This window comes from Balaenoptera borealis, assembly GCF_965194805.1.
Source record: "Balaenoptera borealis genome assembly, chromosome: 4".
NCBI classification, from domain to species: domain Eukaryota; kingdom Metazoa; phylum Chordata; class Mammalia; order Artiodactyla; family Balaenopteridae; genus Balaenoptera; species Balaenoptera borealis.
Window position 1 is genome coordinate 42,768,512 of NC_138861.1, and position 22,471 is coordinate 42,790,982.

General features: G+C 34.2%; 1 protein-coding gene across 4 annotated transcripts in view; it reads right to left on the bottom strand.

Moving 5' to 3' along the window:
- Positions 1-22,471, bottom strand: part of FBXW7 (F-box and WD repeat domain containing 7) — a 204,503-nt gene that overhangs the window by 126,745 nt on the left and 55,287 nt on the right. For 2 of the 4 annotated variants that reach the window (XM_082389905.1, XM_082389904.1), the window contains exon 2: positions 18,239-18,278. The exons of 1 other annotated variant lie outside the window; for it this stretch is intronic. Coding sequence is in view for 1 of the 3 variants with exons in the window: in XM_082389896.1 (XP_082246022.1) it covers positions 11,498-11,548 (51 nt within the window). In the remaining 2 variants the exon portion in view is untranslated. Of the gene's footprint in view, positions 1-11,497; positions 11,600-18,238; positions 18,279-22,471 lie in introns of all 4 variants that reach the window. One more of the 4 variants, XM_082389896.1, reaches the window with a different exon arrangement.

Here is a 22,471-nt window from a genome sequence, read left to right on the forward strand (position 1 = left end):
GGTAAAGGAAAAGGGTAGGAATATAGATATTAACTGTGGAATTCAGGAAAGATTTCTGGTTAGAAGGTAAAGGAAAAGGGTAGTGGTACTCAGTTTCCACTGGACTTCTCCACCACTCTTATCCTCCCCAACACCATAAAAAGGAGAAAGTTCAGGAGACTTTTGTAAGTTGACGTTTAAAATAAACTTTCTAAGCAGATTGACACAGTGGTCAAAAATAAACTTTACTAGTTTATGAGGCACATTTATTTTCACCTTCAGAGAGAGTGCCTAATAAATTTCTGACTTTTTTAATATTTTTAACTCTCAGAGATAAAAGATATGTATCAACTTAGTCAACTAAAAAGAATGATCCAGATGTGTATGATCCATCATAACACTGAGACATTATTAGGAAACCAACACATCTGGGCTCTAGGTCAGACAAACCTCAGTAGGCAATATTATCTTAGGCAAACCACCATCTCATAAACAGCCATTTGCTCATTTTAAAATGACAGCATAATAATCTCATGTTGGATTGCTACCCTAGTCCCATCTCTGTATAAACCAGCTCTATTAAGAGTCAACTGACTTCTAACTGGAAAGAACTGCTTACAGGGTGGATATGACAAGAAACAAGTCCAAAAATCAAACAGCAAAAGAGGGAGAGAGAGACAGACAGAGAGAGACAGAGAGAGGAAGGTGGGAAGGTGGGAGCTTGTGATTGGAAAACCACCCCAGTTATGTTTGGTTTGCTATGTCACTTCTATGGGTCACTGGAAAGTCTTAGCGTGTGATGAGAGACTGATAAGCAATTCAATCTTTTCCACTTTGTAGCACAGCTGAAAGCAAAACCAATACAGCCCTAACATAGCTAGACAACCACAATTAAAATGTTCCCGAACTGGTATGATCAACTTATGGAAATTAGGATCTAGTTACTCCTCTGCATATTCACTGCAAGGTGCAGTGAAACAGCCCCAAATGACAGGTGAGAAGTGGTGGTCCAGTGGTAAAGAATCCACCTTCCAATGCAGGGGACACGGGTTCAATCCCTGGTCGGGAACTAAGATCCCACATGCCGTGGGGCAACTAAACCTGCGTGCCACAACTACTGAGCTCGCACGCCTCAACTAGAGAGCCCACGCTTTCTGGAACCCGCGTGCCACAACTACAGAGCCCACGCGCCACAACTAGAAAAGAAAAAAGAACGTGCATGCCACAACTAGAGAGAAGCCTGCACACCACTAAAAAAGTGGTATTCTCCGCTAAGTTACTAGCCAAAATAGTACAGCAAGTTCAGACTACAACATAACTTTACTACCTAAAATAGCATCCCATCTATCATTAATGCCATAAGAAAAATAGTCAAGCCAGAAAGATGACTTCAGGATCATCATATTTTCAAAACTATCAGCAGATCCACTTTTTTCAAACAAGCTTTGGGGCAAATCTCTTTGAGGCAAGTAAGTTGCTACAATACCATAGCCAAGTTAACTACAAGAGTAGCCAAAACATGCAAAGAGCAAACCCAACAGTCATTCCTAAGATTCTTTTTATAGACAGCAGTTAATTCAGTTAACCCTGGTGATAAATGGGGAGTCATATCATAGGCAGACTGACCTTACATTCATACAGTGGTGATTCCAAACCATGGGGGAAGTGTGGTTTGAAAAAGCACAGTCAATACTACAATAAAAACACCAATTTTCTTTGTACTACAAAGTACAGAAAGTAATACTTTATAAATCCCTAATACTAACACCTTCCAACTGTGGATAATAACAGGTAAGGATGGAGGAGGGCAGAACCTTCTGCCATAACTATAAAATGGAGTGTAACAATGGTTTTAATAGGTATTAAGGGAGGGGGAAAGGAGGAAATGCAGGAAAGAAAAATGGCCTAGGGCACTGACTTGCCTATTTCGAAAAGTCAGGGATGAGTTAAACTGTAAACTCTCTCCAATGGCATCCCTGTATAATAACCGTGATTCAAATGGGAAACCCTAAGTTATCCAAAAATAAACTATGATCATGATATGCTACTTTTTAAAAAAGCAAAGTGTATGACATATTATTAAAATAGTCATATCAAAAACATTAAAAATTTTTTTTTACTATCCAGAACAAATTCTGTGGAATTTATATTTTATCATAAGGTTTCTAATTATATTGGAGCTAAAATTGCTAATTTCCATAGCAAATAGATTCGGAAAAGTCAGAAATCCTCAAAAGCAAGATCTGGGGATGTAATACACATAAATATACATTACTATATAAATAAATATGTACTATACCTATTCTGAGTTAAAGAAGTAACAATACTAAACAAATTGAAAATGTTTACTTTATGCTATTCATAAGATAGTGATATTCAACCATTTCCTCCCAAAAGAACCTTCTGCAAACAAAATCTTAAATGGAACTATAATATTTGAAAGATATGAACAATGTTATTAGTGTAAAGTTATGTTGAGCTATATTTACTTACATAAAGAGAATTAATAAAACAATGTGGCTGTCTAATAAATGTAAAAATATGTAGTCATGAGTTTTTATCAGTTTCAGCAATTTATTTCTGTATTGTTTGGGTTAGACTATATTAAGAAAATCCTGATACATAAAGATAAGTACCTGAATAAGAAATTTCTAAAAGATACACTGGAACATTTCAATCCAAAGCTAAATCACTAACAGTTTCCAACAACTGTTAACTTATTATAAATGTATAAAACTAAACACTCCAAATTTAAAATGAGTACTAATATTATCTGTAATACAATATGCTCGAAATATTTACAGATTCATTAACTACACAACGACTATATACATTATCGACAAAGCACAAAAAGAACACAGGAGCTGTATACGCATCTGAGTCTCAGCCACCTTTAGCTGAGCCCACACCCTCCAGTCCCCTCACCTATGCAGTAGAGTCATCATTCTTAAACTTTACATACAGAATATATCCAGTTGGAAAACTTCCTTAAAAAACACTGGTGAGTTTAAAACTTCCTTTTAAATGACACTGAGAGATGGAAAAGAACTCCTAATATCCAGGAACTTGCCTAGTACCATCTGCCAGCCTTGATATTCTTCTGCTGAACATAAAACAATTTCAAAGAACATTCGCATTAGACATGGTCACTCTGATCAGGATGGACCAAGACTACAACAAGACCACTCAGTAATCAGATCTGAACACAGGCAAAATATGAACACTCTCCAAGCCACAAAATACCAAACATCCCCCTCTTGCAAAAAGTATGAGTGAATGCTGCCTCTTTAACAATTACAGCTCTAGTCTCACTTTATTCTGCCATCCCTATAGATAAGACTCGTTGGGGTACGAAATCATAAAGCTGTTCCTGCTTTTCGACAGTACCCAATCCAGAGTGGACTTCTGCTACCTTGGACCATTCCCCAAATCACTCAACCGAAGCCCAAATCCCTTAAGTCCTGACACCCTCTTAATGGGACCCCATGGTCACCCATAGTGTGTGTTCTCCCTTGCTGCAATGAGTAATACACCCAACTTGTCCAACTGCAGCTGTGCTTCTGGTGCTCTTTGCTGGAGGGCATTGACAATACATTTAGAAGAAAGCAGGAAATGCTTTTAAAAAGCTGCTCTGACAGCACAAGTTAATATACTAGTGGTGTCTAACACTTTAAAATTTGATATACCACAACTGTTTTAAATTTGTGGTTAATTTAAAATTGTGTTTTTAAATACCGTGAACACTAAAACTCAGTGTAATAACTGATTCAAGCAAGAATCATCAACAGATGATAAAACTGTTGGATGAAAACTTGGGAGGAAACATATTCACATGGCCTCAAAGTATCACCCTCAGGTTACTTATAAGCAATAAGGGAGAAGCAGCTTTATAATAAAGAAATCTGGCCATCACCACCTTGAGAAAATAATCAAACTTATCATGAACAATAATGAACCAAACTGGTATGTGTGATACACTGAAAAGCATACACTATCACCTATGTTGTAGTTTTGCCAAAATGTTTTAACCTGAATCCAATCATAAGGAAATACTCAGAAAAATTTGAAAATGTAAAATTGCCTACAAGGCAACTAGCTGGGACTCTTTAAAATGTCAGTGTCATAAAATACAAAATAAAGGCAAGAGAGTGTTTCAGATTAAGAGAGACTAAAAAAAACCATTATAACCAAACACGAGTGATCCTGGATTAGATCCTAGATTGGGCAGGCAGCAGGTGGGGATGGGGATTATAAAAATCTTTAGAAAGCAATTAGGAAAATTTGAAAATGGACAGTATTATTAGATTTTATCAAATCAAGGCTAATTTTCATGGGTACAATAATGATACTGTTGCTATACATTTTCAAAAATCTTATTTTTATATCATACATGCTTAGTATTTAGCAGTTAAGTGTTAGAATGTATAAAACTTTTTTTTTCCAGCTTTGAGATATAATTGACAAATAGCACTGTATAAGTTTAAGGTATACAGCAAAATGATTTGACTTACATACATCATGAAATGATTACCACAGTAAGTTTAGTGAGCATCCATCATCTCCTACAGACGCAGAATTAAAGAAACAGGAAAACAAATTTTCTTTGTGATGAGAACTCTTAGGATTTACTCTCTTAACAATTTTCATATATAACACACAGTGGTGTTAATTATATTTATCATGTTGTACATTATACCCCTAGTACTTGTCTTATAACTGGAAGCTTATACCTTTTGACTGCCTTCATCCAATTACCCTCCCCACATACCCCACCTCTGGTAACTACACATCTGTTCTCCTTTTCTATGTATGTATGTTTGTTAGTTCGTTTTTGAAGTATAACTGACCTCAAGCACTACGTTCGTTCCTGTTAACATAGTGAATCAGTTTTTCTATACGTTTCAGGATGATCACCATGTTAAGTGTAGTTACAATATGTCACCGTACAAAGATATTACATAGTTAAAGACTATATTCCCCACAATGTTCATTTCGTACCCATGACTCATTTATTTTGCAAATGGAAGTTTGTACTTCTTAATTGCCCTCACCTAGTTCTTTCCTCCAACCCCCTCCTCCCTTCTGGCAACCACCTGCTTGCTCAAAACTTACTTTCTAAATGTGTAATCAAAAGAAGATTATTTGTGTATATGTAAATGTAGATATGGATATGAATAGAAATAGAGATACAGACTGGAAAAAATGTGGCAAAACATTAACAAAATGTTAACAACTGGTTGAGTCTAAGTGAAGAGTATACAGGTGTTCACTGTACTATTTTCTCAACTGTAGGTCTGAAATTTTTTAAACAAAAAGGAGAAAATAAACATCAAACGTTCTTTATCTAAAAAAACTTTAGTCTATAGAATCTGTAAAATATTTGCTTCCACAGAGTAGTCTGGAAACCAGTAATATAATTTATCAATATTTTCCATTTCTATATTGAAACAATATAGAAATACCACGTACGATATAAAACACCATTTAAAAAAATTTTTTTTAACTGGCAACAAACTGGGACAATGTTTTTGAAAGAGATGTAAAATCCAAAGGGTTAAAATGATAACCAGATTATATTTTTTAAAGACAATTTTAATAGAAAAAATGGGAATATATAAGTAGACAACTCACAGTAGAAAGAATTACCAAAAACTTACAAAAAGGTGTTTAGCCTCACCAATAATTAAGAAAATGCAAACCAAAACAATGAGAATATATTTTTCAGTTAAAAGATTATCAAAAACAACATCAAGTATTAATGGGGAGGTAGTGAAATGGATATACCCATCCACTGATGACAGTAACACGTGAAGGACAATTTCACAGTATCTATTACATTTTTTTAATGTTTATTATACAGCAGTTATACTTTTTGTTAGCTACCCTAATATTCAAGTAAACATAACAAGGTTGCTTGTTGCAGCCTTGCTTATGATACCAAGAACTTCAAAATTACGTTAATCTAGCAATAAGAGAATGGCTAAACATTAAACTATAGTACAACCTTCATATGGAATCCTAAGAAGAAGTCAGAATAAGTCAGATATTAGGTCCTAATACCTAAGTATTAATGTGGTAGTGACAACAAATTTTCTAACCAAAATTCATTCTCGCTTTCCATAGTAACGGCAATGTAGCAGGGCACTCTGCCTTACAATTACACCTAAATTCTCATCAAAGGAAAATGAATTTTAGAAACAATGTGTGCCCTTCTGCACTGGGCATTTTAAGAGAGTGGGTATGCAGATTATTTCTCCTTCCTAATACAGTTGGAACATGAAAATAAAGCACAAGGATGAAGGACCTAAAAGATGAAAGCAAACTGGGTCCCCAAATGAGCACCTGAAAAAGTTTCATTGCCAGTTTGAAAATGTGAAAAATTCTCCAATGGTAACCTCATTATAACTAGAATCAAAATCTAAATTCCTTAAATTTTTATCCAGGCCATATATAATTGCTTTAAGTATATAATTTGCTTTCCTTTTCAATCTCATCTCCAACCACTGGGCTCCAACCTCATTGCCTCCTCTTAATAAGCATACCAGACATTCCCACAACAGTGCCCCTACTTGAATTGCTCTTTCCGCCAAACCCTCATAAGGTTCTCTCCATGCCTTTAATCAGATCTTTGTTCAAGTGCCACCTCTTCAGAAAGACACAGTCTCTCTAAACCATCCCCCACCAAGCCCATCAGACTGCACTTGCATCTGTGCTCTATCCCTTTAATAGGGGCACATCTAAGTTTTAAGGGGCCTGAAGCTTCTAAAAACTGGAGGATTTAAAAGAAAGAATACAAAATTAGAAATGAAAGTGAATACATATTTGAAACGTGAAAAAATAACAAAATACTAATTTTTAAAAGACTGACAAATACCATAAATAAATCCAGAAAAATAACACGTTAATTAAATGTCTGACACAATTCTGTTACGCCATAATTCCTTTATTTTTTGGTTGAGTACTCTTTGCTTGGCTTTTCATGTGACAAAATTTTATAATGTTTCCTATACAGAGATTAGGAGGATAATTTAGTCTTTCCTCTAGCATAGTTGATCATAATTTATTTTTTATTCTTCAAAGTTTACAAACTTCGAATTTCACAATCTGTTATTGCGAATGTCGTGCAAATTTTTGAGAGAGTTGACAAATATGAGGAACTCCTATCAAGCTTCTTTCATATATAAACTTGAGATTTCAATTCAAGTTTTCTTGTGCAGTAACTAATCTTACATACCCTAAATTTAAGACATTCATTGATGATAAGACAATCATCAATGTCATTCTTGGTGGGTTATGAGTTTTATGCTATGTTCACTGATCAGAGATTCTGGTTTCAAACAAGTAAGTTATTTAAATATTTTTCCAATATTTTCATATGATTCATTCTTTTTCATTAATTGGATTATCAAAAAACCAAGAGCCTATTACTTCTGTTTATAATTTATTTTTTCCTCTTAAATGAATTACTGCTTTTGCATGATCGAAACATTTTTATGTCACAATTCACTTTGCAATGTCAGAATAACTTCTAATTACTTGTGGCACATCTTTAACCATTTTTGTTTCATATTCCATTAATTTAATCTAAATTTTATCTTAATTCTTAAATAAATGTAAATATGACAAAAGAATACACCTTTAACATACTTCCAAATCAGAAGTCTATTATTTCATACTTGCTTTACTAAAGTGTTCCAATAAGCAGATGAAATCACATATTTTAATTTTATTAAATATGCTATCTCAACTAAAATAGGAAAAACATTTGGTGAATATACAATTATACACATTACATTGTGGATTATTTTCTATACAAGAGTACAGACATTTTGAATGAGTAGGATGAAAACTTAATCTTACAGTTTTAGATACGTATCTGTAAACGTTTCCATAGACTTGATTCTGACTTTGTACATTTCAAACCTAGTTTCTCCTTTGCTGCTACTAGTAGTGTACTCATACTTCTAGTAATGACCATCGGAGGACACTTTCATGATGTATATGCGCTCTAGCCTTATACATTCCTGTCACAATGTCTAGAGACACTGGACATTAAGAACACATCCCTACAATAGGACAGCTAGCAATAATTTAATTATGCATGGTCATGACTGATCTCCATATAAGTATATACCACTACACCCAAATTAAATGAAATATATCCCCAGCTCAGATTACTTTAGCCAAAACCAAACAAACTGTCTGCTACTTATACCTACAAAAATCTTTAAATCTGTGTTAAAAGATCTTTTCAGACATTTGCCAGGCAATAACTACATAACTGAATGAGAGAAAGAAGTGCTAATATTAAAAGAATTACCCACTGTTACCAGAGTTTTGTCCCAGGAATTCAAATCTTATGTAACAGTAGGAGAAGAAAAAAAAATTACTAACAAATTTCAGGAAGTGCAACAGAAAATAAAAAATGGATCTCTAAGAAAGTACAAAGAATATAATCAAAGTATTACTAAATTCACAGTGAGAAAGGTAAGTGAGAGAAGCAGGATTAGAATGTGCCTCACATTAAAATTTAGGCTCAAATCACACTAGTTAGCTCAAAACACTATGCAATTTCAAAACAGGCAATAACAGGAATTTTTTTAACTTATTAAACTGCTATATGCTAAATGACCATCTGGGTATTTTTCAAATTTGCCTACCATGTATACTGTGAGTTAGGTTAAAACTATTATAGATCAAAAGTTCACATTCCAGTTTAGGAAAGAAATTTGTTTTTATTATATATAAGGTTGTGCTGGGGTAGCAGTAAATGTACAGGGGGAAAAACGGCATCCACCAGAGCTTAAATCAAACAAAATCAAGTTTTCCCTGGCAAGACTATACTACAACATAGGACCACACACACATACACACAAAAAGCTATTATAAGAATCCTACAGTACAAAACTACAATGAACTAAAGTCCTCTTTAGCATCCAAGCAAAAGCATTAAAACAGGGAGGAAAAAGAAGTTCAAAACCTAGGTGACACATCGGTGAACCGAAGACAATTTATACATCTACATTTTTTTTTAAACATCTTTATTGGAGTATAACTGCTTTACAATGGTGTGTTAGTTTCTGGTTTATAACAAAGTGAATCAGCTATACATATACATATATCCCCATATCTCCTCCCTCTTGAGTCTCCCTTCCACCCTCCCTACCCCACCCCTCTAGGTGGTCAAAAAGCACCGAGCTGATCTCCCTGTGCTATGTGGCTGCGTCCCACTAGCTATCTATTTTACATTTGGTAGTATATATAAGTCCATTTACATATTTTTAAATCACTAAATACTTAAGATGTAGCTCTCTTCATTAGTGTAACTAACCCAAGGAAACTAAATGAGGAATAAAACTACTATTTGAAAAGAGAGAAAAAAATCCAATCCAGTAACCAGATTACATAACAGAAAAATGGATTAACCAGGTAAGCACCAAATACTAAAACAGCTGACTTACCCATAAAAAAATAAAACCAGGAAGAATAAAAAATCCATAAATCCAAAACCTTCCTTCAAAAAATACTCTTGACCAAGATGATTTCACTGGTGAATTCTACCAAACAGTTAAGGAAAACATATGCCAGATTTACACAAACTATATATTTGGCATATAAACATATGCCAGTAGTATACAAAATAGAGGAAAAGAGGACACTTTCCAGTTTTGACAAAATTTTCAGCAAATCAAATCCAGTGATACATAAAAACAGTAATACAGTCTGACAAAGTAAAGTTTATCTAGGAATGCAGGGTTGAGTTAACATGAAAAATAATTAATGTAATTCAACCACATTAATAGTTTAAGAGAAAATCTATATGATTGTGGCAATAGATGCAGAAGTCAGTGATAAAATCAAATACCATTAATGATTAAAAACAGACAAACAAACAAAACCATTCAGCAAAGAACTTTTTCAACCAGATGGAGTATCTATGAAAGTCCTATGGTTAACAACATACTTAATAATGAAATATCGAATATATTCTCCCTAAGTTTGGGAGCATGGCAAGAATGTCTGTTCTCATTACTTATATTCAATATTATACTGTAGAAATTCCAAATAAAAAGGTAAGAAAAAGAAAAGCAAAAAGATCAAAAAGTAAGTAAAACTGTCTCTGTTCACATGATTGTTTATGCAGAAAATCCTAAGGAATCTGCCCCACAAAGGTACTACAGACAGGAAATAACAAGCACTGATGAGGATGTGGAGAAACTATAACCCTTGTAAATCACTGATGGTAATGTAAAATGGTGAAGCCACGATGGAAATCAGTTTAGCAGCTTCTCAAAAAGCTGAACATAGAACAACCATATGACCCAGCAATTCCACTCCTAGATATACACCCAAGAGAACTGAAAAGAGGACTCAGGTACTTGTACACCAAATTTCATTGCAGCATTATTCACAACAGCCAAAAAGTGAAAACAACCCAAGTGTCCGTCAATAGATGAACAGATAAACAAAATGTGGAATACTGCAATGGAACATTATTCAGCCATAAAAAGGAAGGAAATTCTGATGCATGCTCCAACACAGATGTACTTTGAAAACATTATGCCAAGTGAAATAAGCCAGACACAAAAGAACAAATACTGGATGAGAGTCCACTTGTATGAAATATCTAAAATAGGCAAATTCATACACACAGAAAGTAAATTAGATACTACTAGGGCCTGGGAGAGGGGGAAATGAGAAATTATTGCTTAATGGGTACAGAGTTCAGTTTTTTTGTCACCTTAAGAAAAAAAAAAAAAAAACTACCACACATTACTGAGAGAAATGAAAAAACAACCTAAATAAATGAAAGATATACCATGTTCATAAGTTAGAAGAGTAAACATTGTTGGGAATTCCCCAGCAGCTCAGTGGTTAGGGCTGAGTGCTTTCACTGCCAAGGGCTCAGGTTCAATCCCTGGTCAGAGAACTAAGATCCCACAAGTGGCACGATGCAGCCAAAAAAAAAAAAAAAAAAAAAAAAAAGATTAAGTACTGCTTAGTATGTCAATTTGTCATATTAGGTCTTATTATGACATGTTATATTAAATACTGTGTAATACGTCAATTCTTAAAATCTTGATCAGATACTTCACCAAAGATATTCAAACAGTCAATAACACATGAAAAGATGCTCAACATTAACATCAGAGAAATACAAAAACACAACACCCCCAACTTTGTGCTGTTGTTCTCATATATACATTACAAACCCAAAAATACAGTATTATAAGTTTTGCTTTAATCAGTAATTTTTTTTTAATAATGAAAGTATACACCGAACCCTTAAACAACACAGATTTGAACTGTTCAGGTCCCCTTATACATCGATTTTTTTCACTAAATATGTACTACACAATCCATGGTTGGTTGAATCCTCAGAGGCGGAACCCAGATACAGAGAGTCAACTGTAAAGTTATATTCAGATTATCAACAGTGTGGAGGGTCGGTGCTCCTAATGCCATAATGTTCAAGGGTCAACTGTATATAGTTTTTTATAATTACCCAATTACTCACTATTTTTGATGTTGGTTTCTTCCTGTTATAACACTTGAAATCTGGTGCCATTTCCCTTCAGACAGATGAACTTCCTTTAGAATTGCTTGTAATGGTGGTGGGCTGGCAAAAAATTCCACCAGTTTTTGTTTACTTTTCAGTGGTTCACTTGCTTCTATGATTTTCCTCAATAAATTTCCAGCTACTTGGCTAGATTTAACTTCTGTCCTGTACTACTGGAAATACAGGAGGCTGGCTGGGACGCACCCAAAAGCAAGAAAACCGCAAATGTACAATTCTTACACATTGTAGTTTCAGGCTTTAAAGGATAACTTCTCAGCTGACTTCTGTCTCCTTTTGGTCATTTTCTGCTGCTTTTAAATAGTTAGAGTTTTTCTTTCAAAATTTTATCCAGATTTTATCATTGTTATCTGAGGGATTGTTCAATACTTTACCGGCATCACTGCATCATTACCAGATGTCAAAATTCTATTAATCTTGAGGGACAAACTTCTCACATCCTTGATTTTCATTCCTCCCACCAAATTAGGACTTCATCTCATCACATAACAATTTAAAGTATTCTCACCTTCCTGTTTTCTCTACCTTAACTCACATAGTACACTGACAATAATTTCTTGTCCATCACACTGCTTTTATCATTAGAATGTTTTCTGTGAAAACCAGAAAACATGTGATAAGAAATCAGATGTTAATTTTCAACTCCACCACTACCTGTTAAATTATATGCAAATCACAACCTCTGTGATCCTTATTTTTACCATCTGCAAATGGGAATATCATCTGCCTCATTAGTTAAGCTTAGGACCAAAATACGATAACTAATATTAACCAGCACAGACAAGAGTTGGTCAAAGATGTTATAAGGCTTGCAATATGAGAACAGGTGAATGGTTAAAATTGTTATCTAAAAAAAAAAAAAGAACAGACTAAACAGATTGGGAGACTAAGATGAGTTATTCACTGATTCAACAAGTATTTACTGAGTTCCATGCATATATCGAGGCAATGTTTTCAGCTTGAGAAATATTAATTTTGGGGTGCTTAAGACCTAATGACTCAAGTAAAACAGGTAATGAAGGAAAATGTGGCATCTGTGAGTCATCACAAATTTGTGATAATTTACATAATAAAAGCAGAGACCACCTCCTAAAAGTGATATATAATGAGGAGGAGCAAAGCTTCAACCCAGTTTATACGTAAGGGGTATGTAAAGGAAAAAAGCAATAACAAAGAAAGCAAGCATTTAGTTGGAGAGGTAGTAGAAAAACCATTAAAGTATTACAGAACACAAGGGAGAAGTGAATGTTAAGGAGAATCAAAATACCAAATGCTGAAAAAGGTAGGACAGGATGAGAAAAGAAAAGACACAGATTAGCAATTGGAACTCAGTCTTATTTTGGGGATGATACAAAACATTCTGTCATCAACCTAATCAATGTCTATCTGGGTAGGTAAGAAAAGTGGCTTACTTTCGAGGAAGCAGAACACTAGTAGAAACAATAGTCAAACTGCAGAAGTAGTTGAATAAAAGTTGAGAAATTGGACACCTAGAGTCAACAACTATAAATCAAACAAGCTCAGTGATAACGGGAAGGATAGGAAAAGAGTAGAAGTAAGATATTTTTCAAGATTAAGTGTGATAAGGCAGAGAACCCGGCATGGAGCATAAAAGGGAGAATAACAAGGTTCCAGTGAAGGAAAGGAGGAATAAGACTGAGAATATAGATGTTAGCTTTCGAAAGAAATGAAAACATTTTATTCTTTGAGTAAACTTAGACTGGGGAAAGAAAGAGTATAAAATATGAAATGAAGAAAGAATAAGCAAAATAGGGACAGGACTGGTCATTTGAGGAGAGTGGAAAGGTTCCAAATAACTAATAATGTGGAATGAAATAGAAGATCAGAAAGAGATAAAGATGACCAAGAAGCACTGAGGCTATACTGGAGGCGTGGGCTGGGGGGGGGGAATGTGAATTTATACTAGGAACCTCTCAAGACAGTAAACTGATATCACTCTAGCAAAATAAAGCAGTCCACGAACAGGGGATAAAACAGAAGAAATGAACAGCTGTAACTCTTTAGATTAATACAGCAGTCCCCAACCTTTTTGGCACCAGGGACTGGTTTTGTGGAAAACAATTTTTCCATGGGGGTGGGGAGGGTGATTCAGGTGGTAACGCGAGCGATGGGGAGCCGCAGATGAAGCCGCAGATGAAGCTTGCCCACTTGCCCACCGCTCACCTGCCCACCGCTCACCTCCTGCTGTGCGGTCCGGTTCCTAACTGGCCCTGGAATTGGGGACCCCTGAATTAATAGACTGCGAAATTTCTGAAGAAAGATCAGGAGAATGGAAATCTTAGATATTAATAAGAATAAAATTAAGATGGCTACTAGACTGAATATGAGTTAATCTGGATTAAGTTTTTCATTTAAAAAGTAAGTTCTGCAAACGTACGGACACCAAGGGGGGAAAGCCGTGGGGGGGTGGGGATGGTGGTGTGATGAATTGGGCAATTGGGATTGACATGTATACACTGATGTGTGTAAAATTGATGACTAATAAGAACCTACTGTATAAAAAAGTAAATAAAATAAAATTCAAAAATTCAAGAAAAAAAAAAGTAAGTTCTGAAGGAAATAGCTTTTAGGAAAACTTCTCTGCATGATGTGGTTACTACAGTAAATGTATTGGGAGAAACAAAAAGTCATACTACTTGTGCTATAGCTTTCAGACATTTATGCAAAAAACAGTGTGACATTTAGAATAATTCAAGTCTAGCTGAGCTTTCCTGAGTAAGATTAGAAAGTAGTGAAAGAGGGACTTCCCTGGTGGCGCAGTGGCTAAGAATCCGCCTGCCAATGCAGGGGACACAGGTTCAAGCCCTGGTCCAGGAAGATCCCACATGCCATGGAGCAACTAATCCCGTGCGCCACAACTACTGAGCCTACACTCTAGAGCCTGCGAGCCACAACTACTGAGCCCACGTGCCACAACTACTGAAGCCCGCGTGCCTAGGGCCAGGGCTCCGCAACAAGAGAAGCCACCACAATGAAAAACCCACCTGCTGCAATGAAGAGTAGCCCCCGCTCGCCGCAACTAGAGAAAGCCCACGCGCAGCAATGAAGACCCAATGCAGCCAAAAATAAATAAATTAATAAAAAAAAAAAAGAAAGTAGTGAAAGACCCCTCTGATGAAGAATAGTTTAATTGTTCTATCCATACAACCCTGACCAATATCTCCAAGGTATTATGGATCAGCGGAATGGCAAACTCTAGTGCATGTGCTGAGAAGCTGCCCCCTGTAGAATAAGGCAGGCCTTACTGACTTTAGTGACAAATTAGTGGTTTAACTAAAGGGTAATCCTTCCTACCCTTGTAAGAAAAAGAGGTCTCTACTAATATTAAAACCTCATTTCAAATATAAATACTCAAAGAGAATTAATATATATTCAGTGATTATGTTAGTAAGCATTTAGAACAAGAGAAGGGAAGGGGGAAAGAATAGTGCACAAAAGCCATTTCACCTTAATTCAGCCATAAATAGATCATCAAAATCCTCTTAATCACCATATTTGACATATAACCATAGGAGGAGGTAACTCTCTCAGCTAAATCTTTTCCTTATTTTTATCACAATTAACACCACCATGAATGAGATGTCAGTTTTTATTTCCTTTTCCATTGCAATATGTCCACAGATAGTATAACACAAACTATAAACACATCAATGTAAAGAACAATATCACTCATCCAATGGGCACTTAAGGACTGTTCACCAACGGACACTATGATTTAAAATCAACTAACAAGAAGAATATCAGTGATCTTAGCTCTATAAAATTTCATTAAAATAGACTTTGGTTAACCTGAAGTTAACACAGAATACTATTAGATAATATGAAAGATACAAAAGTAAATTCCCCAAATAAAAATATATTTGTTATACTATATTACAACCTCTTGCCCTTACACAGAAAGCCAATCTACTAACAGTAGTGACACTCCACTGTTACACACCATTTTTCTAAACAACTAAATTAGACAACATTACAGGCCAATACATCCTGAAATATGCCTCCAGTTGATTTAAAAAACCACACAATGTAAAAAATAAGAAACTAAAATGGTCCCATAAAAATTAAAAAGGCACATACTTAATAAAGCAGAAGAAAAATATATGTATTCCATATGTAGGTTTACAAAAACATCAAAATATCACTGCTACAAATAACCTGCACAAGATTAAAATCAATAAGATTCTCAAAATCTGTTTTTTCCTCACAGGGAAAGCTAAAAAGAACCCTGATAATACTCTTAGCCTAAAAAGCGATGGTTTATTAAGGTATGAAATCAAATATGCAATAAACACCACGATAAACTAAATACTTAGTTCTTCTCCAATCTAAAAAACTAACTATGAATTCATGAGACCAATATCAATAAACATATCACACACAGCTAACGTTTTCATGGCAACACATGGGATCAAAACATAATGTTTTGCTTAAAACAATTAGCTGAGGAATTGAAGCACAAATACAAGGATAATTGCTTCCTTTGGGCTTTGGCTGTCAAACACAGGAAATGTCAATGCTTTACAGTCCTGTGATAATTAAAACCTTGTCAGAGACCTAGACTATCAATGAATATTTATTTAAAGATAATTTTGCAATATGACACCAAAAGCATAAGCAACAAAAGAAAAAAAGAGATAAATTAGACTTCATCAAAATTAAAAACTTTTGTGCTTCAAAGGACACCAGAAAGAAAGTGAAAAGACAATCCACAGAATGGGAGAAAGTATTTGCAAATCATATTATCTCATAAGGGGCTAGTTTCCAGAATATATAAAGAACGTGTATAGTTTAACAATAAAAAGACAATCTAATTAAAAAATGGGCAAAGGATGTGAACAGACATTTCTCCAAAGAACATATATAAGCACATGAAATAATGCTCATCATTAGTCAATACGGAAGTGAAAATCAAAACCACAATGAAATACCATTTCACATCTATCTGGATGGCTAAAAAGACTGACAGTGTAACAATCAATGTCTGAAAGAGTGTGGAGAAATTGGAACCCTCATACACTGTGGTGAGCTTGTAACACAGTGCATCCATTTTGACAGTTCCTCAGAGTTATACACAGTTACTATACTAACCTGCAATTCTGCCCCTTATAAGTATACACCCAAAGGAAATGAAAACATACGTGCATACAAAAACTTACGCAAGAATGATCACTGCAGAAGCATTCCCAATAGCCTAAACGTAGATACAACCCACCAACTGATGAATGGATAAACAAAATGTGGTATACGATGGAATATTTTTTAGCCATAAAAATAAATGATACACGCTACCACATTGGTGAACCTTGAAAATATTATGCTAAGTGAAAGAAGCCAGACACAAAATGACAAATATTGTATGATTCCATTTATAAGAAATGTCCAGAATAGGCAATTCACAGAAAAAGTATATTACTGGTTGCCTAGGGTGCTGGGGCGGGGTGGGGGGGTCGATGTCTAAAACTAGATAGCAGTAATGATTACACAACTCTGAATATGGTTCACTCAAACTAACTCAAATATTTGCATCAATGGGGGGAAAAAAAGGGCAGTAAATTGCTTTTTCCACTTAATACATCTCCAGAAATCAGTTACCACATTTTAAAGTAGTAAAATTTTGTTTAAGAGATTTTTATAACATCATTTGCTCCTAAAAATGTTACATTTATTATAAATATACAGTAAATAGAGTAGTATAATTTGTTGAATACTTACATCAACTATGATTATTACAGAATTTTAGAAATATCGTTCAGTTGAATATTTATTGTTTCAAACACATAAAAAGTATAATAAAAGAAATTAATGCTTATTATTAAATATTTCTTCATGTATCTAGGAAATTTCCTTTAGCTAATCAAGTAAATGTATTCATCCTTAAAAAAATTTTATTGACTATATTAAAATAATCAAAATCTACATATGCCACTTGATACTTTCCCCTCATTGAAGTATATCCAATAATTTTTAAATCTATCATGAGTAACCAACCAAAGCATTGTTACATCTATATAATCACCACAGCACAAAACTCTAAAATCCTATATAGTGAAGTAAAACACATTCTGAGATTAATTCTCCCACTTTCACTCAAAAATTTAAAAAAGTAAAAGCACTAGCTAGTGAAATCAAAAGTTTATGAAATTCTTAATTACAGGCACTTATCAAATTTTCATATTATAACGTTATTACAAAGAAACCGGAGTGGCCCAGACAGGAAACAGCATAAGGTCTGATCGTAGTCTTCACCCTGGCTTATGGTGATGAACTGGACCTAATGTAAGGAGTAAAGTAAGGGATGGCTGAAGAATCTTGCTATCTGTACTAGTATCAACAGCTAATCAAAAACTGTTACAAAAATCTCAAGTGAGGAAAATCCTGTTTCATTCACAAAGTATTAGCGTTTCTGCCCATGAAGGCTACTACTTTCTTTGAACTCTTTTAATACTTAGCCTGCATGCTAGAAGAATTTTCTTGATGCAATGTGTAGAAAGAATCAGAAGAGGATCAGAATATAAAGAGAAGAAATTCCAATACTGGGTAAAAATTAGAAGAAATATAAATTATAATTTACACAGGCTATTATTAAAAATGCCATTAATGTAATATACATGTAAACTTAAGTAACATGCAAAGTATTTAACATGGAGAATATGTACTTACCAAATATTTGATAGCCTTTTAAAAATCTCGTTGAGACTCCCTAAATAATAAAAAAATAAATATATCAGGAATAATTTTTCAACTTCGGAGTTCTCTCTAATCTGTAAAGTCTATGCAGGAATCCCATTTTCATGACAGCAATTTGTTTTTTCATACTACTTTAAAACCCAAAGCACGTGCCGAACTTTGGCAAATGATTAACAAAATTTTTCCTAATCTTATAAACAATTGAAAGTTTAAATGTAATACATGGAAAAGTTAATGAATTATCAGATATTGGCAGTTACTAGACTACAAAAAGAGTGAGCTCTATAACAAATCAGATAACAGCATGCTAACAATGTCTTAGAAAAGCATCCATATGTTAAATTATTCCTAACCATCAACATACAATGCCATGCTCTACATTCTAGTATCTAGTTACCACCTTTTAAGTAGCAGCTAGACAATGTAACTGTAGCATCTACAGAGTTAAAGTAGAGCCAATGAAATAAAAAGACATTTTATAATATTTATTTATTAATATATACATTTATTCTATTTTATTAAAAAATTAACATAAGTATTTTAAAATCCACCTTATGTTGATACTAAAAAAAAATTAAGATTTTACCCATAATAAAAAGAAATGCATAAACTTACAAATTAATTTTACTACTTACAAAAGTTAGCTGTGAATAATTTTATAATAAACATAGTATATGCCCTTTCAGTCAAGTCTCAGGTCAAAATAATCTTCAAAACGAAGTTCAAAAATTCAAGAAAAAAGCACTAAATATTATAGTGCTCTTATTGTTTGTCAGGCACATTGCCAAAGATTTGAAAAAACTTACATACACTTTTTTTAATCACCTTATTTACTCTCCATTTTATAGATTACAAAACCAGACCTTATAGAGATTCATTCATCTGCTTAAATATATTAGCTGCCATTGACTGCACAACCCAATGTCTTTAAGGCATCACACTATGACTCCTCAAAAACAAAACAAATAAGACAGAACATGACATAGTATATAGTAAAACTGATTGCCTCTTTTAGAGTCAGACAAAAAAAAAAGTTTTTAAATTCCTTTTAAAGAATCAACAAAATAAAAATCATCTATTTTAACTAGCAATAAAAGTTATCATGCAGAAATTATAATGCCATATATAAAAATAAAATAAAAACATTTTCTTATGAGTAAGCCATACCAGTATATTTTCTATCACTACTACCATTAAAATCAAAATCAGTCAAATGAATCACATCCATCCACAGGCCATGAAACAGGAGGGAAGAAGAAAGTATGACCTAAACAATAAAGTTTAAAACAATAAAGCTGTGAGATGACAGGAGAATACTGTCATGACTTTGAGGTGGGCAAAGATTTCTTAAACAAGACACAAAGATAAACACAGCAAATTGGACTTCATTAAAAAGTTGTGTTCTTAAAATGAAAAAGCTACAGGGTAGGAGAAGATCTTCTCAATGCACATGTCCAAAGGACTCATGTATGAAATATTAAAAAACAAAAACAAAACTTTAAATCACCAAGAAAAAGACAACCCAATTTTTAAGATAAGCTAAAGACCAAAAAAAAACTTCATAAAAAATAATTTCAAAAACCAATAAACATATGGAAAAGGTACTCAACATCACTAATCCTCAGGAAAACACAGACAAACAACACAATAAGATCTACTACACACCAAAATGACTAGTTTTTAATCGAAAAATCAGAGAATACCAAATGTAAGTGAGCATGTGCAGCAAATGGCATTCTCATGCACTGAAGGTAGAAAGGGAAATTGGTATAACCAGTATGGAAAACTATTTGGAAATATCTACTAAAGGTGAAAATACACATACCCAATGACTAAGTAATACAACTCCTGTGTATACAATCAATAGAAATGTATATGTTTGTGCACAGAAAGATATGTACAAGATTTATCATAGTAGCATTATTTAATGAGCCCAAAACTCACGACCCAAATGTCCATCAGCAGTAGGAGGGAGAAATAAACTGTAGTATATTCATACAATGGTATCCTACACCTCAGTGAAAATGAGAAAACTAATGCCATACACAAAATTAAGATACATCTCACAAACACAATGCTGTATGAAGCAGGTGGCGGGAAGGGGAGAAGAAGCCTATATATTATTCTATTGAATTCAAAAACAAACCAAACTAATCTCTGATCACAAAGTTAGAACAGTAGTTAACTTTGGGTGAATGGGTTATTTGACTGGGACAGGACAGAGGGAGGCTTCAGAGGAGTGGATACCTTGATCTAGGTATGGTTACAAAGGTGTGTTCACCTTGTAAAAGTTCATCAGTATAGAAAAGTTCACCTGTACTTTTCTGTATATAAACTGTACTTCAATTATTTTAAAAGTTTCTTTTTTTTTTACTTTTTGGCCACGCCTTGCAGCACGTGGGATCTTAGTTCCCCGACCAGGGATTGAATCCACACCCCCTGCAATGGAAGCACAGAGTCTTAACCACTGGACCGCCAGGGACGTCCCTAAAAGTTTATTTAAAAAATATATATATATAGATGAAAAATCACTTCTCAGTTAAACAACTCCAGGTCATTGTACTAATGATCTGTAACTCACTCATTCGAAAATCTGGATCTCCTAACAATGTATTTCAATTTATTTCTATAGACTGCATAAAGGTAAAGTAAATATGTCTGGTTATTTTGTATTAATAAGTTTTAAGAATAGTTTCAATGTAAATATAAATTTTACCAAGAAGGGATTCCTTATGATTTTCTATTAATAGCAGAGAAAGTTTTGCATGAAGTCTTGCCAGTGCCTGCTCTACATAGGCTCAAGTTAGGTTCACAAATGTATAACTTCACACATATTAAAAGTATTAAGAGCTAACTCAGAAGTTGATTTCAAAAGCAATCGTATGGCCAAGACAGGCATTCATAAAAACCTTAAGGCACACTACTTGGCCCTGTTTCTCAGAAAAAATTTAAGACTGTTAAAAACCAATAACCGTTTGAAGAAAAGTCTTCCAAACAAATATTCTTACATATCTAAAAATTTTTACGTTGATACTTACAATGGTATACCTTCTTTATTAAAAATATAAACAGTTTCTTCTGTATATCCTTTTATTTTTCCATTATATTTACCCAATAACTATTTTTTTAACCTAACTTCTCTCTAAATTAAATGATACCATTGTTTGATCAGCTTTGAAAACTAAGACAGATTTGTCTTGAGCTGCGGGTGGGGGGAGTCTGTCATATAAGTCTCTTAAGACAATGTTCAGAGGAACAGAATGGCATAGGGCCCCAACAGGTTAGTTCCCTGAACAATTCTCAGAGGCTGAGTATCCTTTGGACAAACTTTAGACGACTCATCAAAACCTTACAATAACTTTCCTCAGTCTTGGGTTGCCTTACCTACGAGTCTGGCCTGGTAGAGATCTCTCCAAACCTCCAAGCAGCCAGGATTTATCAGGTTACTACTTGAAAGTAGCCAACCATTCAGTTGTGGTTCTAAGACATAAGGTACAAAAGCAACACTTGCACAAAACAGACTTTTTTCATCAGTCAACCCACTCCCAAGCCAGACACCTGCTTCTTCTAATTCAGGTACTTATCTTTCTAAATTGTGTATTTTCACTAAGAACAACTTAAGACTTACAGTTCCCACTTTGGGCAACTTTTGAAATGAACAACAGTGTTCATTTGAGAGGCACTTTAGAACATACAGGCGAAAAAACTCTCCCTCAAGAGAAGTTTGGCTTATCTACCTAAAAGAGAAAGATCAACTTACTAAATGTAAGGAGACCTCCCCAGAGGTCACACATCTCACCAAAATAAGACAGACAAACACTATGAGAAGGACCAGGATCATCATTTAGGACCTATTTTGAAGCAGAGAGCCAACAGATCCATCCCAAATCTAAAGAACCTACAGGACTAGACAAAGGTTTGTTAGGAAAATTATCTAACTTCATGATTTCTAGTAATATACTAAAAATCCCAGAGAGGATGATAAGGATGTAAGCAGAGCAGTCTTCCCCTAAAACAAAAGATGCACAGTGAATTCAGTGACTACACACTGTTCAGTCAGCAATAAATCTAATACAGATTGCTCATGAATGATAACTATGTAAAAACTGGTATATGAAAAACTAGCATATTTGAATAATGCTAATGATATATTTTCTTAGGATTCTGTTATTCTTTGTTGCTGTTTTCTATTTTAATTTTAGAGGT